Source organism: Clupea harengus, chromosome 11, assembly GCF_900700415.2.
Source record: "Clupea harengus chromosome 11, Ch_v2.0.2, whole genome shotgun sequence".
NCBI classification, from domain to species: Eukaryota; Metazoa; Chordata; class Actinopteri; order Clupeiformes; family Clupeidae; genus Clupea; species Clupea harengus.
In genome coordinates, this window is record NC_045162.1 from 24,558,927 (window position 1) to 24,582,322 (window position 23,396).

At 42.6% G+C, this 23,396-nt stretch overlaps 2 protein-coding genes and 1 long non-coding RNA gene across 4 annotated transcripts; all 3 read left to right on the forward strand.

Annotated features, from left to right (window-relative positions):
• Positions 1 to 1,071: 1,071 nt before the first annotated feature.
• LOC105908884 (tetratricopeptide repeat protein 24) lies at positions 1,072 to 7,518 on the forward strand (the record flags this gene model as incomplete). The annotated part of the gene is made up of 11 exons (XM_012837445.3): positions 1,072 to 1,258; positions 1,709 to 1,960; positions 2,195 to 2,488; positions 3,046 to 3,247; positions 4,015 to 4,221; positions 4,873 to 5,001; positions 5,269 to 5,390; positions 6,667 to 6,744; positions 6,874 to 6,932; positions 7,068 to 7,159; positions 7,340 to 7,518. Coding segments are annotated over exons 2-11 (1,569 nt in total), but the record flags the coding sequence as incomplete, so codon positions are not given.
• A 1,117-nt stretch (positions 7,519 to 8,635) lies between these two features.
• Positions 8,636 to 13,738, forward strand: LOC122133289. 2 transcript variants are annotated; one of them, XR_006152673.1, is made up of 4 exons: positions 8,636 to 8,858; positions 8,963 to 9,011; positions 9,145 to 10,672; positions 13,632 to 13,738. It is a non-coding gene; the product is annotated as an uncharacterized LOC122133289 (long non-coding RNA). The 2 variants fall into 2 exon arrangements; XR_006152674.1 differs by having other exon boundaries at positions 9,145 to 10,684; positions 13,632 to 13,662.
• Positions 13,739 to 19,071, forward strand: LOC105908885 (gonadotropin-releasing hormone II receptor-like; the record flags this gene model as incomplete). Its single annotated transcript, XM_012837446.3, has 3 exons — positions 13,739 to 14,221; positions 16,997 to 17,198; positions 17,367 to 19,071. Coding segments are annotated over 3 exons (1,083 nt in total), but the record flags the coding sequence as incomplete, so codon positions are not given.
• Positions 19,072 to 23,396: the final 4,325 nt, after the last annotated feature.

The following is a 23,396-nucleotide window of genomic DNA, read 5'->3' on the forward strand; positions in this document are numbered from 1 at the left end:
CCACTTCCATAGAAAACAAAATAGCCACTTTTGTACAAAGTGAAGCATGAGAAAAGCCGCGAGCAGCAAGTCGAAAGCAGTGACGTAGGCTAGCTAGTCATCTAGAAACATTATGTTTTGCCAAAGTCCAAATGAATATGGCGCTACCAAAGGTTAATTAATTAACACCTAGTGCTCAGCATGCAGCAGTTATATTGCTACCATTAATTTAGGAGTGATTTGTTTTTAGCGTGAACTACCCACTTTAGCTGTGCTAAACATCAACAGACACCTGCCAGTTAGCACCAACATACAACGTTTCAGATAACGTTAGCCTGCTTCATAAAATTGATCTTCATATTTGACATTGATACTTACAGCCTGAACGTGTTTGTCCGCAAGGTTCACCCATTTTCGCTTCGAAACGGCGTTTCCGCTAACACAAAGTTTACTAAAGCTGGTCCAATAACACGTCTTTGATTGTAATCAACGGTAACTTAGTTTTCTAGCGGTATTACCTTATCTACCTAGCTAGCTAATTAGCAACAGATTTTCAATCTAGCTACAGCTGACCTTGATGTCACTAAATTGCGTTCAGGTTGAAATCTTCTATCTGTTGCTATCTTAGGTACCCCACGCACGTTAAATTCTGCTTTTATACTAGCAAAATTACTTTGTATACGTCTAACGTTATTTCCGGAGGATAGCGTTGTTCCAAACAGGTTTGTCTGCAGTTCTCCTAAAAGTCTGGTCTAATGTACCCGACTGGGCTGTTTACGTTCCATGCAGTTTGAATATCCCGCTGGCATATCATTGGCTAAGAAAATGCGCCTCCTCATTGGCTCAGGGTTTTGACAGAAGGCTTTGCACTGTGGTTGTTGTAGTACAAATCTTGAAATGTCTGTGTTGCAGTTACCTATAACATTTTTCTTATATTCTGTGTCATGTGATAAAGATATTTGCCATGCATAAAACTTATTTTAAATGTATATTTATATATTCAGACATTGTTAAATTGTATCCTTCACATTCATTCAACAAGAGAAGAAGTAGTCCGTCACATTACTATAGCAACGGAGGTAAACTGAGTTCGCTAGCCAGGTATCCAAGCTAACTGAAACATGACTGTGGTGGTGAATAGTTTAGTTACGTAGGCAATGTTGTATAAATGGGCATAGTTTGAAATTTTGTGAGGTAGCTAGATGGATTGTTGGTAAAACACCAGACCCAACTTATGCCAACGGAACATCCGTGAATTTCTGTGCTCTGTGGAAAACGGGTAAGTGCGACAGCGATACATATTGTTCACCCCGTATAACCCAATGCACACTGGATACAACAGCGGCAGCAGGCAATAGCTAACTCAACTGTTAGGTAGCTAGCCAACTTTCTGACATTGGTCATACAAAGTATCAGAGGTTAAGTAATAGCTTTTAGCGATTCTTTAAGAACGTTCTTGAGTCTGACGTTATTCAAACGAACGAGGGTCTCGACACATTTCTACCCACTGTCCACTGTCACATTAGACTGGTGATTAAAGTTTAAATAGTGGTGGTGAATCATTGCAAAGAGAGGGAGGCGGTCCCCTTGCCCTTCTCTGTTTGCTCTATGCAATATCTTTAGGTGGTCTTCTAGCACTATAGAGTGTGCATGGGTTCTTCAAACTTAATGATAAGAAGTTTTAACATCCGTCCTACATGGTGTAATGTAACCCTGTCTCTCTCTTTAGCTTTCCCACCATGCTCTCATGTAGAATCCTTGTGATCTATTCTCCATGGCTTCTGGTGGCCCTTCACCCCGTGAGGGCCGCAAGAGAAAGAAGAAGAGCGATGGTAGCTTGAGAGGTAAAAGTGGGAACGATGAATCACAGGTTCAGGCAGACATTGATACATTAACATCATCTGGGCACAGTGCACTGAAACGAGGGGATTGTGCTGAAGCCCTGATCTGCTTCAAGAAGGCCTACAAAGCAGCAGTAGAGGTACAGTTATCTCATGGAAATAGATCTCACAGAAATAGAGAAAATAATCCACAATTCCACTGAAATTTCGTTTCGTTTTTGTTGTTGTAATGATTGCTGAAAAATAGATGAATGTTATTTTGTTACTTAAGGCCCCAGAAGATTACTTGAGCTTAAGCTTACTTAAGATGTAGGATCAAATTTTACCTGTGCTTTACCTCAAACCCAACACTTTATGCTGCACCCCATCTTCAGATCAAGGAGACGAAAGTCCATCGAGCATGTGCCTTCAACCTGGGTGCTGCTTATGTGGAGGCTGGCAAGCCCCAGAAGGGTCTAGAATTCTTGCGAAAAGCCCAGCCAGGTGAGAGGAGGGAACGGGTGGCAGACCTCCAGTACAACCTGGGTGTGGCTCATGAAGCCTTGGGGGACCAGGCCCAGGCGGCAGGACACTATCTCCAGGCTGCTCAGCTCTATCGCTCCCAGGGAGACGGGAGCAGCGAGGGGGACACCTGCATGAAGCTGGCCCGCTGCCACCTCCGCATGAAGGTTATTCATCTTTCACTTGCTTCAGGGCAGCACCAGTTTCATTAATCTTGATTTATAATATACTTCTCTTTCTCTGAGATATGTCAAATGCGAAGGCTTTGGAAAAGAGTATAGTGGAGCATTACGTTTAACACAGGGAAATTGGTGAAAGATAAAAATGTCAAAGAACAATGTATTCACAGAACACCTTAACAATCATCATTGCCTTCAGTGCATAGATGCTATTGGTACATGTACCCCTTAAATATGTCAGCGGTATTGTCAGATGAATTCTACAGCAGAGTTTCAAGATATTTCATGATTTGCTGGTCACTGTCAGTTTAACCTGTTGAGCACGAAGTTACACTGTCCTCAATTTCCTCAACTGAAATTGAGGTAAGGGAATTAAAGTCATAAATGAAGGGAACTGAATTCAAATACTATCAACTGATGTTATCTAAATCAACTCACAGCATCACTAATACATTTCTGCAGTGCTTGCGCTTCTCAGTACTTGAACCCAACTCTAGCTGCTGAGCTGCACGATCATCTCATCTCATAGACTCTCTGTCCCACAGGACTGTAGTCACGCAGCTCAGGTTTTCCAGAGGGCGGCAGAGAGCTACCGGGTGGCGGGCCGCCTCGACTCTGCAGCCGTGGCCCTGAAGGAGGCCACCACTCACATGCTCCAGTGTGACAGTTTCTCATCTGAGGACATCATCACCATGCTGTCTGAGTGCCTGGAGCTCAGTGTGAGCATCACAGACCAACACATACTTGGTGAGTCACCTCAGAGCTGAGACTGAAAAATACATTAGAATCACATGTGTTATAGTGGAATACAGGGCTAATGTTCTAATCTGGAAATAAATGTCGGATCTACATATTATTCATGTTGTATATTTTAAAAGCATTTAAATAGAATATGACTTCATTTGACATTGTGAAAAGAATGTTCCAGGTGAAATGATTAAGTGGCACAGATTGGGTGTTGTCCTAGCAATGCATTTTCCATATATCTAACTTGTCAAATGATCACATGACTAGAGTGTTACTCACACTCCTTTTCTGGTTTTCATGGAAGTTCTGGCTTCTCCAAAAGCCTCTTTACATCTACAAATATTTGTGCATTGCACACTAATTTTTCTGTCTTTTGGAAGAAATTGTTTTGGCAAACATTCTAGTCACATTTGCTCAGCGTATCGACCCCTCCCCAAGCTGAGCATTTAGTGTCAAGTCAGGTCTTTTTTTAATTAATGTAGCTGATCAAAATTCACTTATACACTGCACAGAGAATACTATTTAGATAAGGCCACTCAGCATTCAACTGTATCATTTTCATCCAATACATTTGCTGAATTTGTAACCATTACGTGTCTAAAATACCTCAAGTTCATAATATGGGATACTTATGAGGCAAATGCTTGTCTGAATGTTTTTTAGTAGTCAGTAAATACATGATCTTTCACAAGATATTTTGTGTTCTTTACCAGAGTCAGTGTTGTGTATGGTGAAGTATGGTTTTGTGTCTTCTTTCTGTACCACAGGTAAGCTGTACAATGAGCTTGGCCTGAGTTTCTCTCAGCTGAAGCTGTTTGCAGAGGCATCTGAGTGCTATGAGCAGGCCCTGCCCTTAGTGCGGCCCAAACCACGCAGGCTCGCCGTGGTGCTCCAGAACCTGGGCGCGGTCCACAATACCCTGGGTCAGTACCAACAGGCGCTGGACTTCCACAGAGAGGCAGCAGCCTTACACGGTGAGTCACCCAAAAGTCAACTATGATAAGAGTTTGATTAAGACAGGTAGCATTAACATTTGACAGCTTTAAATGCTAATGCCAAAAAAGTGCAGTATATGGCAATGGCCCTGTCCATCTGTATGTTTAGAAATTGTATTTTGCCCATTGTTTCCTGGTGGTATCTGGCTCTAACCTTTGGTGCAGTAATGGAATTCCCTGTAGATGTCAGTGATTTGTCTTCTGGGCAATTTACTTTAACGTTAATGGAATGTGCAGACATAGTTGTTCCCCAGGGGTGACCAGAGGCAGCTTACCACAGCACTTCTGTGAAATCTGCCATCTTGGTTAGCATTACTGCATGCTGTGGGCTCACTATTGTGATGGTATCAGTACAGTTACTCTTGGGAGATTTTTACTTTAATATATATTTGTATGCATTTAAAGCCGTCTTATATATCTTTTAAAAATATTTTTTAACACATACAGTTGATAGAGGAATATTTTTGTTGTCCATTTAAGACATGGATACAGAATACAAAAGTTGTCTCGTGTAGAGAAATACTTACCTTGAAAAATATATATTTTTTGAATTGACTGGATTTTGAGTTGGTCTTTGAAACTTAAGAACTGAGTAGATCAGAGAGCTTTTCTGTTTCCGTTTCCGTCCAGGGTCCCAGGGTAGCCGGCGGGCACAGGGCCGGTGCTTCAGTAACTTGGGCTTTGCTCACAGTCAGATAGGAGAGCTGGAGGAGGCCGGCGAGAGCTACCTTCACGCTCTGCAGGCCTTCAAAGACACAGGTATCATGCATGAGGTGGTTTCTAATTAACAAGAGAAGGCTGATGATATCTGGATTTGACAGCCTTTCAAGGCCTATTCAAATGCACATAGAATCAAATCAATGTTGCTCAACTGAATTTTTTGTAAATTTGAAATGATCTGTTCACACTAGTTTTATTGGTGCTGCACCTTCCTGATAAATGGCTTCAGGGGCCATTTCACGTAACTGAATGTACAGCAGACTTGTTAGTAGATCACTATCTTCCTCCTGTGTTTTTCCCTTCCAGAGGACCACATGGGCCAGTGGCAGGCTTGTGAAGGGTTGGGGGAAATTCGACTTCAGCTTCGAGACCCTGACAAAGCCACAGTTTATTACAAACAAGCCCTAGGTGTGTTATCCAAGTGTAAGGTGAGAAAAAATACCTTATTTATATATACCTTATATGTATTATCTAATATCCTAGTATCTGTTTTTGTGGTGTTGCCTTTAAATTTCCTTCTCCTTTAAGAAACCAAATATTTTCATCTTTGGTTCGAGAGTTTGAGACACAGAAACTAATTCTATGTAATTCTATGTAATGTAAGATACACACAGAGGTATTCTTTCTTTGTCTTCTGGAGCCAGCAGAGATAGTCATCAAGACATACACAAAAGGTAGTCAGGGAGTATTTCAAATATTCAGCTGCGTCACTATTAGCCTTTATAATATTCATACTATTTCTTAATTTACTATTTCTTTAGCTGTAAACTAAATGATATGACTGTACTGAGATCGATGAAGCACCTCAATGCTGGTGTTACAGCTAGGGTAGGGCGATTCTGGAGAAACCAGCAAGAGTAAGATAGATTTTGAAAGTATACAACTGAAAAGGCCACTCCTCCAAAGCCACTCCTCCAGCACGCATGAACAGGGCACGGCCTGACTACTACCAGAGCCACAAGAGTCCACAAGAGAGCGTTGGAAACGAGCTCAAGGAACCGTTGGCATTGCTAATGTACTGTATCCATCTACTTCATGTCTCATTCACTTGTCTCATTCTCACAATTACAAAAACACACAGATAAGCTAGTTAAACACATTTGTAAAAAAAAAACATCCTGTTCAAAGCCAGTATACTAACATTAAAATACCCTCAAATGGCACTTGCTCACAACTACAATGCAAATACACAGATGGATTACATGCTAGGTGTGTGTACATATAGCTGCTGTCTATTCGCATTGGTATTGGGATATTACATAGGTAGACAGCTAGGTTATAGCTCATTTTGCCAACTGCCACACCATCAACTACAAACCATCAGGTGCCTGGCTTCCTGTCCCTTTGGTTGGTGCTTTTACCTAACCTCCATGCTTGGCTAATGAACCTTTTCGTCCTTATCTACTCTGCAGCCCACAGACTTCTGTGGTTTACCCTTGTTTTATCTCGGGCTGGGACTAAAGTCTTTCTTTTCAGCTTGCTTTTCTTCATTGGTCTCCTTCTGTTTGCTTGTATTTGTTATGTGTGTATACAGCAAAATTCAGGACTTGTTCAGGTTATGTTTGTATTCGTCTAACTTGAGCAGTCATGGAAAACTGATCGTTATTCAGAGTTGTGTGTTTTGCAGAGTCAGGCATTTCTGTCTCAAAGCTTGTTTGGTTCTCTGTATTAAAGCTTGTTTGGTACTCTGCCTGTGCCTTGCAGGATTCTGACGGCTCGGTGCAGGAGCGGCTTGTCAACAGACTGAGTGAGGCCCTGCAGCTCAGGCTCTCCTTACAACAGGTAAGAATACATCCTCATGTTCTGCTGCATGAGTGATTCCCCCCGCACTCATATTTACGTGCGTCTGCAAGGTCCTGTCATGGCTGCCTTAGTCAGTTTTATTACCGCACTCGCTTCTGTGTCCCATAGAGGGCCCCTGCTGCACGGCGAGCCAATCAGGACCGCAATTTCTACAGACAGCCTCGAAGGTAACAATCAACACCATATTCAGGGTTAAAATGATTAGGCTCAAACTGCACTGCATATAGTATACACAGTATGTAATGGGGGTTGTTGCATCCATATGGCTGTCTCAATGTAGCTTCACTATTTTGTTACTGCAGAGTCCCAGACATGAATGGTGGTGAGCCTTATCAGGGCCGTCCACTTAGGAAAAATCAATTAAACGACCACAAAGCAGAGAATGGATTTCTGGGTAAGGACCACAGCCCTTAGTCTCTCATCTTTTTGGAAAATGTCGTTTTCTGTTTGTTCAAAAGGTATATTTGTTTTGATCTTACATCTGATTTTGAAACAGAATGACATATATGACTCCGGACTCGTGTTGAGTGGTATGTGAAGGTTGTGACTCTGGTCGTGTGTGTTTATCTCCCAGTAGGAGCCGCAGCCTCTTCTTCAGGGGCAGATGGAGAACAGAGGCCTCATGGAGAGACAGTGATGCTGCACACACAGTCAAACTCAAATCCTGGAGCACCCCACACACAGCAGCCAGACTATTTGTCTATGCTTCCAGAGGCCAACAGGCAAGGACACACTTGCGGACATACACACACTCACACACACACACACACACACACACACACACACACACACACACACACACACACACACAGATGTGTGTTCACATAAACGTACGCCTACTTTGGAGAGCACTGCATGAACAGCGATTTGGCCTGTGTCTTTTCATTTTACGTTGAATGTACTAAACCCGCAGCTGATCGCAAGATTAACACGCCACCACCCTCTAACCATAATTTGCAGGGTCTGCAACTGAAAGGCACATTTGAATGGAAGCAGGGGCATTCTAAAACGTCTAAGCTTAAAGTGGCTTAATATTCCAAAATTTGGTGATCATTGATCGCTGTACTGGAACATTAAGCCACTTTAAAAATGTTCACATGAAGCGTTTTGTCCAATGGAAGTGCAATTGAGTGGAATCACTGACCGACAGAATAGAAAGGAAGACATACGTACATGCTAACAATGTGTCATCAAGCAGAGAGATAAAGGCAGTCATTCTTCACCACTCAAAGAAAAATGCTAAAAGGTACAGCTATAGCAAACACAATCACTGGTGTAGCAGGCACTCTGAATTACAAAAAGACGCTAAAACCGGTGCTAACATGTTAGTACATCTGCCCCTCAGTCTTTGCTCTCAGTGCAAAGACAGAAAGGGTGTAGTTTATTTCATTAATGCCAGATGTTGATTGCCTGTATTTTAATCTCCAGGATTTTAAAGGCATTATATACTGACATTACACAGAAACGCATGGGACGACTGTCGGCTGACTCATAAAATCTGTGTTTCTGTGTCACTCTATGCTATCCTCCCCCTGACTTAACTAGCTAACATTTACAGGGAGTCCTCTCCTCAGTCTGTTGTGACACTGATTAGAGGAAGGATGGGCCACAGATATGCAATACTCAATAGAGAGAGCATTAACGAGCAGGATAACGACCTTGGGTGCACTGCTGGCCCTCCCACACTGCTGTGGGGCAGTATATCTCACAGCGCCCTCTGTCCCATATGGGCCATTGGTTTCATCAGGCTGATGGAAACATTACGAAGAACCCATGATTAGTGTATAAATATTAAAGATGTACGGCACCTGGACCAGTTTGCCTTGAGTTGTGTTCGTTTTCAGTTGCTGTTATCTTTGAGTATTGCAGATGTGCATTTTACCAATCTCCCGATGTTAATTAATTTGTATTTATGAAGAGGTGTTGTTCAGTCATGGGTGGATTAATGGATGGGTGATGTCTGCTCTACAGCTGGGGACCCACTGTAACTCCATTCTCCCTATGTGGCAGGAATCTGAATAACACATATGAGCAACCTGATGTTCAGAACCAGGACCCACCCCACTCAGACCCACCCACAGATGCACAGCACAGTAAGTACTGCTACATGTTACGGTCTCAGTGAAGTACACATCTGATCATTACAAACTCCATGTCATTTGAACTTGGTTCACATTGTTTTACATTTTCCTCTCAGGTGACCACTTAGATGAAACCGTTCAACAAATGACAACAGAACAAAGCAAGTGAGTTTTGTGCTGTTCAACTGGACACTGTGCATTTCTCTTTAGAGATGTTCTTAAATGACTGATCTCTGTGTGTGTGTGTGTGTGTGTGTGTGTGTGTGTGTGTGTGTGTGTGTGTGTGTGTGTCTTCTAGGGAGTTACCAGTGGCCCAACACACAGATGCTAGTGGTGCAGAAGGGCCAGACTCTGGGAATGGTCAGAATGCCGCGCCCGTGCTTGTCAGATGGAAGTCCAGATTTTGTACCGTTATGTGATTGTATCCAACTGGCACGGACAGTCTTGTGGATTTTATTTTTATTGTGGGAAGTATTTATTATTAATTTGCATATTTATTCATTCAATAATTTATTTATTTATTTATGTTTGTTTGTTTAGCTGAATTATGTATTAATGTATGCATTTGGGCCCCTGCAAAATGTTAGTGTTAGACAGACATGTTAAATCAGGTTTCTCCCACATGGCTTCCATAAAACACCAGCATGAACATCTGGGATCATCCAGATGCTTTATCAGCAAACACTTTATCTATAAATCACATTCAGTGCCCAGAGCTAGTTCCTTTGTGGTTGACATTTTCAAGACAAGTGTACTGCACATGGTGACACAAAGGTCTAGATTTCAATCTGGCAAATGTGTGACTAAAAGGTTTGCCAAATTGGTTGCAGATGACAGAAAGATCATGAATTATTATGTCATGCATCGTTTCAGTAATGGGCCGATTGAACCCAAAATAATGCTGACTTCAGCCAGCGCATTTGTGGTCAGACTTCAAAAAAGATACTGCCATTCTTGAATTGGTTACATTTAAGAGGTGTCAGTAGCATTTGCACATATAAATCTAGCCAAGTTTATAGTCACAATGCTATGAAAATACTTTTATATTTTGTGGTACAAAATGTGTCACCTGTGTGTCATCTGTGAGGTTTTGTCAGCCATTAGTATGGCCATTGAACAGCTTAGCCTACTTGTTTGTCATAATTGTTTGTCAATTTGTGGAGCACTTCCTTTAGTTTTTGTTTGTTGCTTGATGATGTACACCACAATTTTGTTATTGGCTTCAAAAGAGAAAACGCATTAACGTGTAAGAGTCCTCCATCACGCATTGCTGTCAGTGTTTGACTATAAAGGGTCTCCACGCGCAGTCAATCAAGTGGATTGTATGATGGATTTTGAGATGAGCGTTCGGACGCTCAGGAGAGCTTCAGCACTTGTGTGAGGACAGCTCCGCTGTGTACTTCACAGCGCTCTCTCGTCGTCTCGCCTATGCGCTACAGCTGCGGCTGCTCGTGAAACCGCCTTGCACTTACTGCACAGACACTCGCCTACTAAGCAGAAGAGCTGCAGGCTGCGTGGAGAACCGAGAACTGCGGAGAGTTACAGATACTGGACGAAACAACAAAAAGGGTTAAACATGTTCGAGTTGAATATCTGGGACCACGGACGGAAATTCTCAACGACCAGGAACTTGCTTGACAGAACCTAGAACGTCACGGCACACGAAAAGACTCCTCACATTGCGGTGAATAATGTCACCTGATCCCATGTGGAAATAGTTGAATTTTATTAAGGATTTTTTTTATTATGCAAAATGCATGTTGTTTCGGGAAATGACTCATGGTTCCATGAATGATTTACATGAAAAGACTACAACAGAACACAAGGTGGGGAATCAGGTATTCACTTTTTCAATGTCTATTTGAATAGTGTTTGTTTGAAGATGTAATACCTGAAATATGTCTTACTTTTTTAAATAACACTTCCTACTTGGCTTTATCTGAATATTACATGTATCAGTCAATGAAATTGAACATTTCTGCTCCTAAGCAGAAAACGGTTATACCGTTTTAATAATTCATAATCTCGAATCACTGCACTCTTGAGTGACAAGGTGAATTGCAGATGAAGTCGTGATAACCATTAATCAATAGCTGGTGTGTCAAGTCAGCAAAAAGAAAATGCAGAAAGTCAACACCTTTCCTTAAAAGCTATGTTATCGTAAAGGTTACATCAGATGATATCTGCAGGGCTGCTTTTCTGGAAAGTTAACAGTGTTGCAGTTGTGTTTCTGCTGTTGAGTTTACGACCAATGCGTGAAACTTGATTCCATGTGTCCTTCAGGCACCGTCCAAGGTGTCTGAAGACATAATTGCAGTGGTCAACCAAACGTAATGAGCCGGCTCCTCAACAGTTACCCAGAACAATACACAATCTGTAACATGAACCCTGGGGTCTATACTGTCGCTGTTGTTGCATCACCACTGAAGAGTGTGATAACCGACAAGTAACCTATCCCATAATCTTAAAACGTTTCAATGCACGTCATTGCCGAACAAAATAAAAATGGTGCATAGAAAAGTAGAAGCTGTGGCTGGAAGGTATGCGTCTGTCCTTTGCTACATCATGAAGTAAACTTTGTTCATATGATCTTACAAATACATACTTATACCAAAATTAATGGCTAAATGTTAACGGTTTCAAAAACAAAGGATATATAATTAAAGGCGATGACCTGAATTGCAAGTGTTCAAAACATTAAGGCAGCATAACTACAGAAGAAAATGTGTATCTTACCTACTTTACCTGAACTGTAGGTCGTCTAACTGTAAGTGTGCTTGGAGTCAGTCTAAATAACAATAGAAAAACACAAAGGAGGACTACACAGTTACAGGATTGATAGTGCTCGTTATTCCACTGAGCTCAAAGGCTGTTTGGAACAGGTCATTTTTTAAACAAACGCTTCAGCCGTCTTCTTACTACCAGATGAGGATGGCTGTATTGTGCGCCATACACATGGAACATGGTAGTATAATCTGGCATGACTCATGCTTTATTGGTGACTGTATCTCAATATTATTCACCTGATACATCTCATGAAAATCACAAGAGTAACAAAATTAATCACCACAACTGAACAACAGTAAGGGGTTTTGTACGTAGATTAAATGTCACTTTTCCAGCAAAGTCAGTATAATTTAAATTAGAGGACTACTTTTATATTTCCCTTTAAGTGTGTCAATGACCTCAAGGTAAATTCTTCTGCAAACTAAATAACTGAAACAATGTTGACAGAATGCACACACTAGATCGTGGCTGACTTTGTATTGAGCTGACAGTGATGATATTAGTGAAGCTTTTCAGGGGAAGGTGAAAGGATGACAGGCCGAGGGGGATCCACAACGGTGGGGCTGATTGGCAGTACAGTGGGAGGTGAGTCAGACAGCGGATCCTGTAGGGTAGGTGAAGGGAGGGACACATACAGAGGCTTTTAGATTTCAGAATAAGGGTTAGGTTGACAAGAGAGCACTGACAGGTAGTCAATAATACATTTATCAGCCAAAAAAGCTGGTAGGTCAGGAGTGTAAAGGTCATAAGTCGGAAACAGTGATATTTTTAATCGTCCTGTTTTTCTTGTCTAGTTTTGTCATAATATGCTCCAGTGACTCTACCTCGGATCATCCCTGAAGGACATTATATGGTGAAGAGTGCAATGGCTGCTGAATTGGAAACCATCTATCTGCCATTCTTAATGATCTAATACTCATTAGTGTCAGACAATGGACACCAAAGGATGTATTTACAGCCTAATCTATGCCATTGTCAATCTACCTCTCATTTGTAGGTCAGAAGGGTATTCAGTAAGACTTCCTGAAGAAAGACTATCAAAGGAAACCTTCCTTTCTTCTTAAAGTATTCATGAGGGTATGGAGAGTTTTTGGGTGCTACTGCTGCTGGGTGCTGAATTCGTAACCTGAGATTAACAGGAAACCTCTTTGTAAGCATCATAATACCCCATGTCATCTCCTCCTTTTTGGATTCCGCATATCACAATATTGTCTTTAACCAGGTGTTTCACATTTCACAGATGGAAAGCTGTAATATATTGCATTCTTTGGCTTGCCACATGCCTAAGAAAAACAGTTGCACTCATACCATGAAAGAAATTAAGGGCAGCATATATCATCCTTATTTGGACTGTCACACACTGCAGTGTCAAGCTTGCCTACATATAAAGTCCATTAGCCACTCGCATCGCATCTCATCTCAGAGTAGCACGCTGGCTCTTCAGCACGGCAAATCTTCTGAGACTGTAACTGGATATTTTCTCAGACAGTAATGAACCAGTGCTTGGACCAAACCAACTTTTCTCTTTGGTTAATCACTATTCAAACAGTTCAACAATTAAAAGCTTTCAAACGTTTTCCTGGAAACATTTTAGCAGGAAGACGGGCACTGCATGGCCATCTCTAATCAATGCAATATTCTAAATGACTTCAACGGAGACACTATTGTGTTACATTTATTTGAAGTCCTTTTAAATACGGTTTCAATATCCTTAATTATTAAATTTCCTCTCACAAATTGAGCCTCCCTCTCCCTCATGCTCTGCCATGAATAATAACTCACTCTCTGTCTTCCATAGTCCTCAAATGGAGGTTCCAAATGTCACTAAGATACTCTACTGTGTGGGTTGTGTTAGTTTTCACAAAATGAAAGACATGACAGACAGAGAAGCGAAAGAGATGTGAGAGTTCACTGTTTAACTTAGCCTCTCAGAAAGAGATCACCAGGATGAAAGCTCAGTCATTAACCGCAGTGTTATCTTTCTCTTCTCATGACTAGATATAAAGCATCTGAAGGGTTGAGAGTGAAGAGAGAGGACACTCCAGATGTCTGGCAGCGCCTCCTCCCCCCCGACCCTGATTCCCAGGGAGGGGTCAATGCACTACGTCTCCATCACCAACTCCAGCGCCTCCCAGCTGCCCCCTCTGTCTGAATGGGAGGCGCCCGCGTTCACCCTGGCCGCCCAGTTCCGCGTGGGGGCCACCCTGGTGCTCTTCCTGTTTGCGGCCGTCAGCAACCTGGCCCTCCTGATCAGCGTGTCCCGCGGCCGGGGGCGACGCCTGGCTTCCCACCTGCGTCCGCTCATCATGAGCCTGGCATCGGCCGACCTCATGATGACATTTGTGGTCATGCCACTGGACATGGTGTGGAATGTGATGGTGCAGTGGTACGCGGGCGACGCCATGTGCAAGCTGCTCTCCTTCCTCAAGCTCTTCGCCATGCAGGCGTCAGCCTTCATACTGGTGGTCATCAGCCTGGACCGCCACCACGCCATCCTGCACCCGCTGGACTCCCTCAATTCCAACCAGCGCAACAAGAGAATGCTGGTGCTGGCATGGACCCTCAGTCTGCTGCTGGCCTCCCCACAGGTGGGTGTTGTGTTTGAGCAGGGCTTCCAAAAACACAGCCCTAGAGGGATGGTTGGTTCAGTCATTTTGGGCTGATCACTATTTACATTTACATTTACATTTAGTCATTTAGCAGACGCTTTTGTCCAAAGCGACGTACAAGGGAGAGAATATTCAAGCTACGAGCAATAGAACCTGGTGTAACAATAAATAAATACTACTTTACATAAGAAATATAACAAAATGAAATAAAAAAGAAAGAAAGAAGTGCAGAAATGTAACTGCTGTAATTGCAAGTTACTAGTCGAAGTGCCAGTTAGGACGGGAAGTGCTCTCTGAAGAGTTGGGTCTTCAAAAGCTTCTTAAAGGTAGAGAGGGACGCCCCTGCTCTGGTAGTGCTGGGTAGTTCATTCCACCAACGTGGATCACTATAGACTTTCGGGCCTCTCCATGCTTGAGATAAGACTCAGGTGTGAAGGTAGTGGCCAATAAACCTGCATCATGGCATAACACACAAAAGATGAAAAGACAGTGTCCAAATGTTCTGCATTAGGCAGTGTTTTGCTTCGTTTTAGTTACTTACTTGTCTATGTACACCTTCCTCTTATCACACTATGATCATTTAGGGCCCTGAGTGTTAGAGTAGAGTAACCCATAATAAGCACACAGCATATAAAGAAATACACATCAGGGCCTTGCTGTGTCAAAGGGTCAAATGCTGTGGTAGTTCTGTACAGTGGTGGTTAGTTCAGAAAGCTGACGGAAAATACTTCTGGAGCTCACCTAAGAGTCTGTATGTGGATGGATTAGTATGGATATTGCCAAGGCCAGAGTGTCAGTTTTCCCTTGGGGCGACTGCATTGACCAGTCAATCTGTGTAAGTTGAAGTGCAGTGAAAGCCAGAACCTAAAGGGGCTTTGTCTGTGGATCGCGGCGTGACTGGAGTGAGTCTATTTAAAGCTGAAGAATTCCTAGAGGAGCAGTCAGAATGGCTGGGTGGTCACGTTCATCTACATAAGTGGCCGTGTGTGCATTTTTATCAAAAATAGACACCTTGCAATGTTGTTAGTACCTGAATCAATGTACCCAAGGACTTGACATCTCAGAATGAATTGGGTCATTGACCCCTTCTGGATGGATTGGATGGATGCTTAATGTTCCCACAGGACTTAAAGTACATGTTGACAGCTTTGATAGATTAATGGGTTGTAATAGATTTTATTTTATTTTATTTTATTTTATATGATCATGTTTATTTGGTATGTATCTCATCCAACTCATGTTACCAGTGGGAGGGTGATTGATAAAGCATGACGAAGAGCACATGAATGTTAGCGGCCAAAGGGTCACTGTGATTCCGCAGTGGCAGACAGGTGCGGCAACCATCTTGTGAAGGTCACGGCACGCCACCTCCACTCCAAAAATACTCCTCGTTATTTATGACTAACCTCCCTCCCGAACGCTGACAGTCGGTCTCCGCTGTGGCATCCACCGGGTTCCTGTTTCTGCATGGTTAACTGAGTCCCGTCAGTGGGCCACAGAGAATGGAGCTTCGCTGTTCACCTGGTGGAAAACAACTCTGAAAATCATTCAAGCAGATTCTTCACAAAAGAGGAAGAGATGAAAGGAAAGGCACAGGAGGTTTTAGACAGAGAGAAAAAAAGATCTTTTTCTTTTCGTTTTCAGGCTGATTATAATTGATCCGATGGCTTTTAAGAAAGAGTAATCACTCATTAACATGTATTGATGTTTTTGGCTGGTAGTTATCCACGGCTAGACCTAGAGCTGATCTCCAATACATCTCCACACATTAGCTAATGCCATGTGTTCATATTTGATGCACATGTTTTGTTCTGCGTGCTGCTGAAGTGCTGCAGTTCAACCTTGTGTTCCCATCACGCCTAATGATACACCAGTGGCAATCTGTGCTTTGTGATTACTCTCTCCCAGAAAGTCACAATTCTGAGAGATTTCATTTTGGGTGACGGTCACTGGATGACGCCAGAGGGGCGTATGTGGGAACAATTTACAAGCCCTCGGAGACAAATGGCACTCATTTATTGACTATGACGCAGCCAAGGAGGTTTGCGGTGTGTGGCGTTTCACATCCACACCTGGTGGGCGACCGGTGATTCACTGAGAGTGTCAAGCCTCAGGCAATTCCACACATAATTTAATATTCTGAGCTGGTGCAGTGAGAGGGGACTGAATGGCAGGAGGCACATAGCCTGCTGTACGCCCAGCACTGCCGCACAGGAGCCCCTGGACTACATGATGGCTCCAGTGCAGCAAGATGGGGAGGAAGATGGAAGGAAGGAAGTGAGGAAGGACAGATTCCATGGTTGTCCGGGAAACTGTGTCTCCACTCCCCCTCCCTAGCTCCTCTTTCCAAGGTTAGATCCTGGATTTGGATTATGGCCTCAGAGAGATAAGACAAACACAGGGTCTCTTCCGCTTGGAAAAGCCCAATTCCCAAAAGCCCAAAGAGCTCCTCTTGTGTGCTGCCTCTATTATGAATTTGGCAGATTGGCAGTTTTTAACTTGTTTTGAATCTTTGGCTTCAGAGCTTTGATTTTTGCCAACATTTACTCAGACCAACTTTTCTGCTGAGTTCTGCTATATATGCATAGCACTTGCAGTGAAACTGGCTGATTTGTTTGGTCCAACAGCAGATGCCTGTATTTGAATATAGGTTTGATATAAGTTTAAATCAACATCCTTTTTTGTGCTTGTTCTGCTCTTAGAAGCCATTCACCACACCTGTGCATGATTAATCCAGTGGCTCCTTCTTCCCAGCTGTTCATCTTCCGAGCCATCAAGGCTGAGAAAGTGGACTTCACCCAGTGTGTCACACATGGAAGTTTCCGGGAGCGATGGCAAGAGACCGCCTATAACATGTTCCACTTCGTCACGCTCTACGTCATACCGCTCCTGGTCATGAGCTTCTGCTACACCCGAATTCTCATCGAGATCAATCGGCAGGTCCACAAAAACAAAGGTGAACATGTCTGCCAACAAAACAAATACACCACAAACCCAATTGATCATACAGTCTGTTTAGATGTTGAATATTGATATGTCAATATTAGTTTATTAGATAGATATCCAATCGGTTCTTGTTATTGTTTGTGGCCCATCGATATGATTGACTGATTCTCCTTTTAAGGAGGTGAGTCATGTCTGAGACGAAGTGGGACGGACATGATCCCCAAGGCCAGGATGAAGACGCTGAAGATGACCATCATCATCGTCATGTCGTTCGTGGTGTGCTGGACGCCCTACTACCTGCTGGGAATCTGGTACTGGTTCCAGCCGGAGATGCTGAAGGTGACCCCGGAGTACATTCACCACATCCTCTTCGTCTTTGGGAACCTCAACACCTGCTGCGATCCAGTCATCTACGGCTTGTACACGCCCTCCTTCCGTGCCGACCTGGCACGCTGCCTGCGCTGCTGCCGCCGTCCGGACGCCTCCCCGCGCTCGCTGGACCGCCTGTCCGCCCGTCAAGGACCCCACAGCGGGGAGCAGGAGTCGGACGCCCCCAGTGTGAAATGCCCGGAGTAGATTTCATACTTCATGATTATGGATATAAATGATGGAGCGTAGAGTTGTGCAGTTATTACAGAACATAAGACACAACTCTGAAGTTTCTTCAGTCTTCATAGAGGGAAAAGCAAACAAACAGGAATTACCAAAAGGAGAGATTCTTACCCATGGCATATGTTTTCCCAATGTAGAAATGAAGAAGAAGGGTCTAAACACAGTAGTCCAGCACACTGTCCACTATTTTTATAAAAGGATCTCCTTTAGGATCCACCTCTAACTTTGAGTGTTTACTCCTTGATGGCCTAAAGAGTTGCACAGACTGAGGAAACACTGCGGAATAAGTGAGCATATTTATATCCTGCTTTACAGCAGCATCTGGTCAAAGCTTAGCTGCACTAAGTTGTTGTTTTTTAGACAGTTACATTGGGTCGCACCATTCAGGTTGTCTGTGGTTGTAGGAGCCATGTTTGTATTGTATGAGCCAAGATTGAAGGTCAATATTTGATTCATTTGCAATAACACTTGCATGGATGTACTGTATGACCTGTGAAATGTGTTCATGTGTTTGAAATGTAGCTTTCAAACATACATGCAGTACATGAATGTACCAACTGCTCTAATGTTTCAGTGTCTCTTAAATCACAATCTAATCCAAATGTTACAGATCCTTAAACCACATGGGAAACATTTTAATTTATTCACCTCCACATTTAGCGCCTCACTGTACATGGCTGAAGATTAATTGAATATCCCTCACTCCAGAGACAGATTCATTTTGAATCATTCAGGTAAGAAAGATTCCCTTTGTTGAAGATTTCCCCCATACATATTCTGTGAACTACAGCACATGTCATTTCTCTGTTTGTCTGGCACTGCTGCCTTTAATAGATGAAAGAAGAACCTGGTATGATTTTATGAATTTAAAATTGCTCTTTTTTGTGTTGCTCTTGTAAAACAGAGGATGGATATCAAATGTAATTCCTTGTGAAGCAATCCCTCCCTTTGACCTCCGTTATCGGCCTTACAGTGACCGAGAAAGCACATTGATTTATTGATTAATAGACTCTGTGCAACTGATTTAATTGACAGCTGTCTTACTTCTGTTCTAGTCAGATTATACTGACATTGACTTGAATGGAAGGCACTGGTGTTTTGACTTTGAATTCAAATGCAGGGGAATCCTCTCTTCACATTATCTGTATTTTTATGCCATGCATGTTTATGACTGACATGCTTAAATTACATTTATTTAAGAACGAGTTATATATGTATATATATATATATATAAATATATGCACATGATTTATATTTGAAATTACAGTATTCATCTGTTGAATGGAATGGTATATAGTGACTGTATTTGTGTTGTTGTGGATCACTTACAAATACAAATTAAATCTAAATAAATCAGTGCTGAATTCACCTGTGATTAATGATTGTATTCATCTGTTTCAATTCATTCTGGACATTTTGTGATCAGTGCATATTTTTTTTAGGACTGTGTAAAAAATAGTAAAATATATATCACGTCACATAAAGTTAATTCTTTATTGAAGTTATTACTGTTTATGGCTTGTACCATACACAATTCACTCTTGGAAGATAAAATGTGTTCTATTACAGGAAGATGACCTTGAACAACTGCCTAATAGAACTATCCAATCAACAAATACAATAATCCAGCTATCCACACATTCATTCATTCATTCATTCATTCATTCATTTATTCATTCAGTCATTACCTAGCCTTTGCCAGGGTTATGTAATTTCCCTTTGATATTAAAGTGACAATAGTCACTGCACTACTCAACAGTTCTAGTTTACAGATCACCGTTATTTTCATTGTACTTGAGTGCTGCATTGTTTAAATATTTCACGTCCCTCACCATCATGCATTAATGGGTTTTTCAAATCCTTCTCGGGGAGGCATCATCATTCTGGGTCTCTTAGCTCCTCTCAGGGATTGATTTAGCAGCAGAGCAGAGCTGACAGCCATGGAGAAAGCAAACACAGCAGAGGACAGCGGGGCTTGTATGATTGATTGGCCTGGAGTGTGAGGTCTCTTTTATTCCACTAAAGGATTTCTCTCTCTCTCTCTCTCTCTCTCTCTCTCTTTCTCTCTCTCCTGTCTCTCTCTCTCTCTCTCTCTCTCTCTCTCTTCTCTCTCTCCTGTCTCTCTCTCTCCTGTCTCTCTCTCTCTCTCTCTCTCCTGTCTCTCTCTCTCTCTCTCTCTCTCCTGTCTCTCTCTTTCTCTCCTTCTGTCTCTCTCTTTCTTTCTTTTTTCTCTTTCTCTCATGCAATCCTGACACAGGACCTAAAATATCACCTTATAAATTACCTGATAAATCTTCTGCTCCTGAAAATAGAGCTGAAGAAGAGAGATTGGGTGGGTTGAGGGGCAGGAATCATTGAATCTAGTCGCCATTTAGAAGGCTGTTAGTGACAGGTGGTGGTGGGGGAGTGCAGGAGAGGGTTTATGGTGCCGCCATTGCTTCAATCAACCCAGGACAGAACAACAGAGAGGCCCATAACCCTTATCAGCGGAAGAGCCCGTAATAGTTTCTCATTGGAGTTCAAAAGTCAACCGTGTCAGGCTTATCTCTTCCCTCTCGCCCAGCACCAGAGCCACAGGAGCGATGCTAATTAAAATCACAGGTGGTGCACTTTCATTTTGTTTTCTTCTTTATCGTCACTTCACTCTCTCTCTCTCTCTGTTTCAAGGTTCTCTGACTCTTCACCCTCTCCTTCTTTCTTGTTTTTTCTCTTTCTGCCCCCCCCCCCCCCCCCCCACACACACACACACACACACCTCCCCACCTCTTCCTCTTGCTCTTGCATTCTTTCTATCTCTTCTCATTGAGTAATCGTGCTAATGATCTAACACTTCAAAGACTATCAGTAAAGCCGCTCCCTCAGGGAAAACATGCCTCTAAACACGGAAACACACGGCTCTCATAAGTTAGCCATCTGTAGAGAGGCTCTCTGGTTACTATACCCTCAGGACAGTTAAAACACAAAGAGTTTACCCAGCCTCACACTTAACATGCAGACCTTCATCTTCTGCTCAGGTAGGTATCCTTTTATCCACTCAGTGGGTACACTTGTCAAGAGGCTGGAAAAATCCCAGGGTGCTTCACAGCATGACACCTATTAAGACAAGAGCATGGATATACAGATGCCAGGAGATGAGGGATGCTGGGTATTGTTGATTACAGAGCTGAACTATGTCAGATGGAAGAGATGGAGGGTGAAGCAGCAAGCTGTGCCGGAGTGGGGGTAAGGAGACCACAGCCGGGAGACTCGTCTGGGCGTAATGAGAGCCAGAGATGCAAATGAGAAATATAACAGCGTGTTTCCCATAACAAGCATCTAGACACACTCATTAATTCAAACACACACACACACACACACACACACACACATGTACACACACACACAATTATGCACACACAAATACATATGTTTCTATATTTAAATCACGATTTATGGTATTTGTCACAAGATACGAATAGTTGCTGATGCACCTGTCCTCAATATAGGCTAGATTTGTCAATGTCATTCTGCATGCATAAACACTCATACAAGAAGTCACTTCTAAATTCCTTTTCCATATCCGCCTGCATAAGGCATTCATTTGAAGACAAGGGAAGTGTATTTGCTGGTTTTATAATCTTGCCTTTGCAGTTTTAAAGACAGACACACATGCCCACTCTTGACATCCATTCCCTCCCACTGCCAGATCCATTCACTCTTTGTTGTTACAAGGTGTCTGTACTTCATATAATCTCCGCCTTCACTAGAGCTCGGATCTAGAACATCCTGACACCTCCCAATGTCACCAGTGCCTGATACTACGGAAACCTTGACTTTTGTGATAAAAGTGGTAATACAATCAATTCTTATTTCTGGACCAATTGTACTTGAAGTAACTAAAACTGGGCACAATTTCATACCTAACTGAATTGCAAATGTATTATTATATTTGTGGCTTATTCCTTCATCCTGACAGCTGAAAAGAGTGTTTCTTGTGCGTACCAGAAACTATCCCGTGCTCACAAGAAAGTTTCTGGTGCGTACAGTAAAGTTTTTGGTGTTCACACAACAGTATTGCATACTCACATGATATCTGGTGAGCATGCGATAGTTTGTGTCATAAAGATTGTGTCCCCTTATTAGAGTGCTTCCTATCTGTACGACTAAACGCATAAATTCACTATGCAATCATGTAACACAAAAATGCGTTTTTCCCACGAAAATCACAAACGCATCAGTATTGTGTACACAAAATAATAAAGAGAGAATTGTGCTTTTCATTTTGTGGACTGGCTGACAAAAGAAACTCCGTTAAACTCAAGTAATGCTGTCCAGTGTCCACATGATAGATGTCCTAGGCTAACTTTTGTACTTTTGTGGCATAAAATGCGTTACGCGCTACACTCTGGTAATTCCATTTTGTCCACTTACTAGTTTTGCATCAGCAATCAATTAATTATTAGTAGTATTATTGTGAAATTGTTAAGTGTTATGGATGGTACTGAAAAGAAAATCATGGTAAAAAAAGGTACATTCTGATCTGAGGTGATCTGAGGTGGCATCAGTCAGCACAGCACCCACACACACACGCACACACACACACACGCACGCACGCACGCACGCACGCACGCACGCACGCACGCACGCACGCACGCACACACACACACACACACACATACACACACACACACATACACACACACACACACACACACATATACACACACACACACACACACACACACACACACACACACACACACACACACACACACACACACACACACACACACACACACATATACACACACACACACATACACACACACATAAATAAGACTGATTAGCTATTAATTACGTCTGATACCTGGCTGGCTTGTAGCTGATTAAATGGAGGGGATGTTGCGGGCTCAGAGCTGGGGGCAGGAGGATGGGAGTGTGGAGTGGTGGTGGTGGTGGGGGTGAGCCAGTGTTTGAGTCATCTCTGTGGATGAGAGTGAGTGTGAGGGAGGGGGTCTTTTGCCAGCTGTATGCTGCTGAGACAAACAGATACCTCACCGTCTGTGCTTCACTGGAAAACAGCCACTGCCCTGAACAGTAGTGTAGGAGCCATTTCTGTATTTATTTTATACGTTATTTTACTGTAATGCTTGCATTTGTTTCTATTTTCTGAGAATGTGTGCCCTCTACAGATCAAAAGGCCATTAAATAGGAGAGTGACCTGTTGGAGGTGCGGCTGACTGGGAGCACAGCTTTTGACCTTGCTGTATGATTATTTTGCTGGCTTGTTGGTCGAGGATAGGCCTCGCTGCTCTTTGTGCTCTGAAACTTTATTTATTTACAAACCACAAGTTGTAACATCATCCATTTATATTAATAAACCAACCACTTGGAACTGTACTTGGACCTCTTTGGATCTTCCTTATTTTCAAACGACAAGCGTCAAAGAACCCCCAGTCAACAGCAAAAACGTGACTAACAAAGGGACACTCTTGCAGGATAAATGGTCATTTATCACTCATATAACCCATCATTAGTTCAACTCCAACATACATTTACAGGATACAACAGTGTATGCACAGATGGATATACAGAAAAATGTATGGAGTGACAGAAA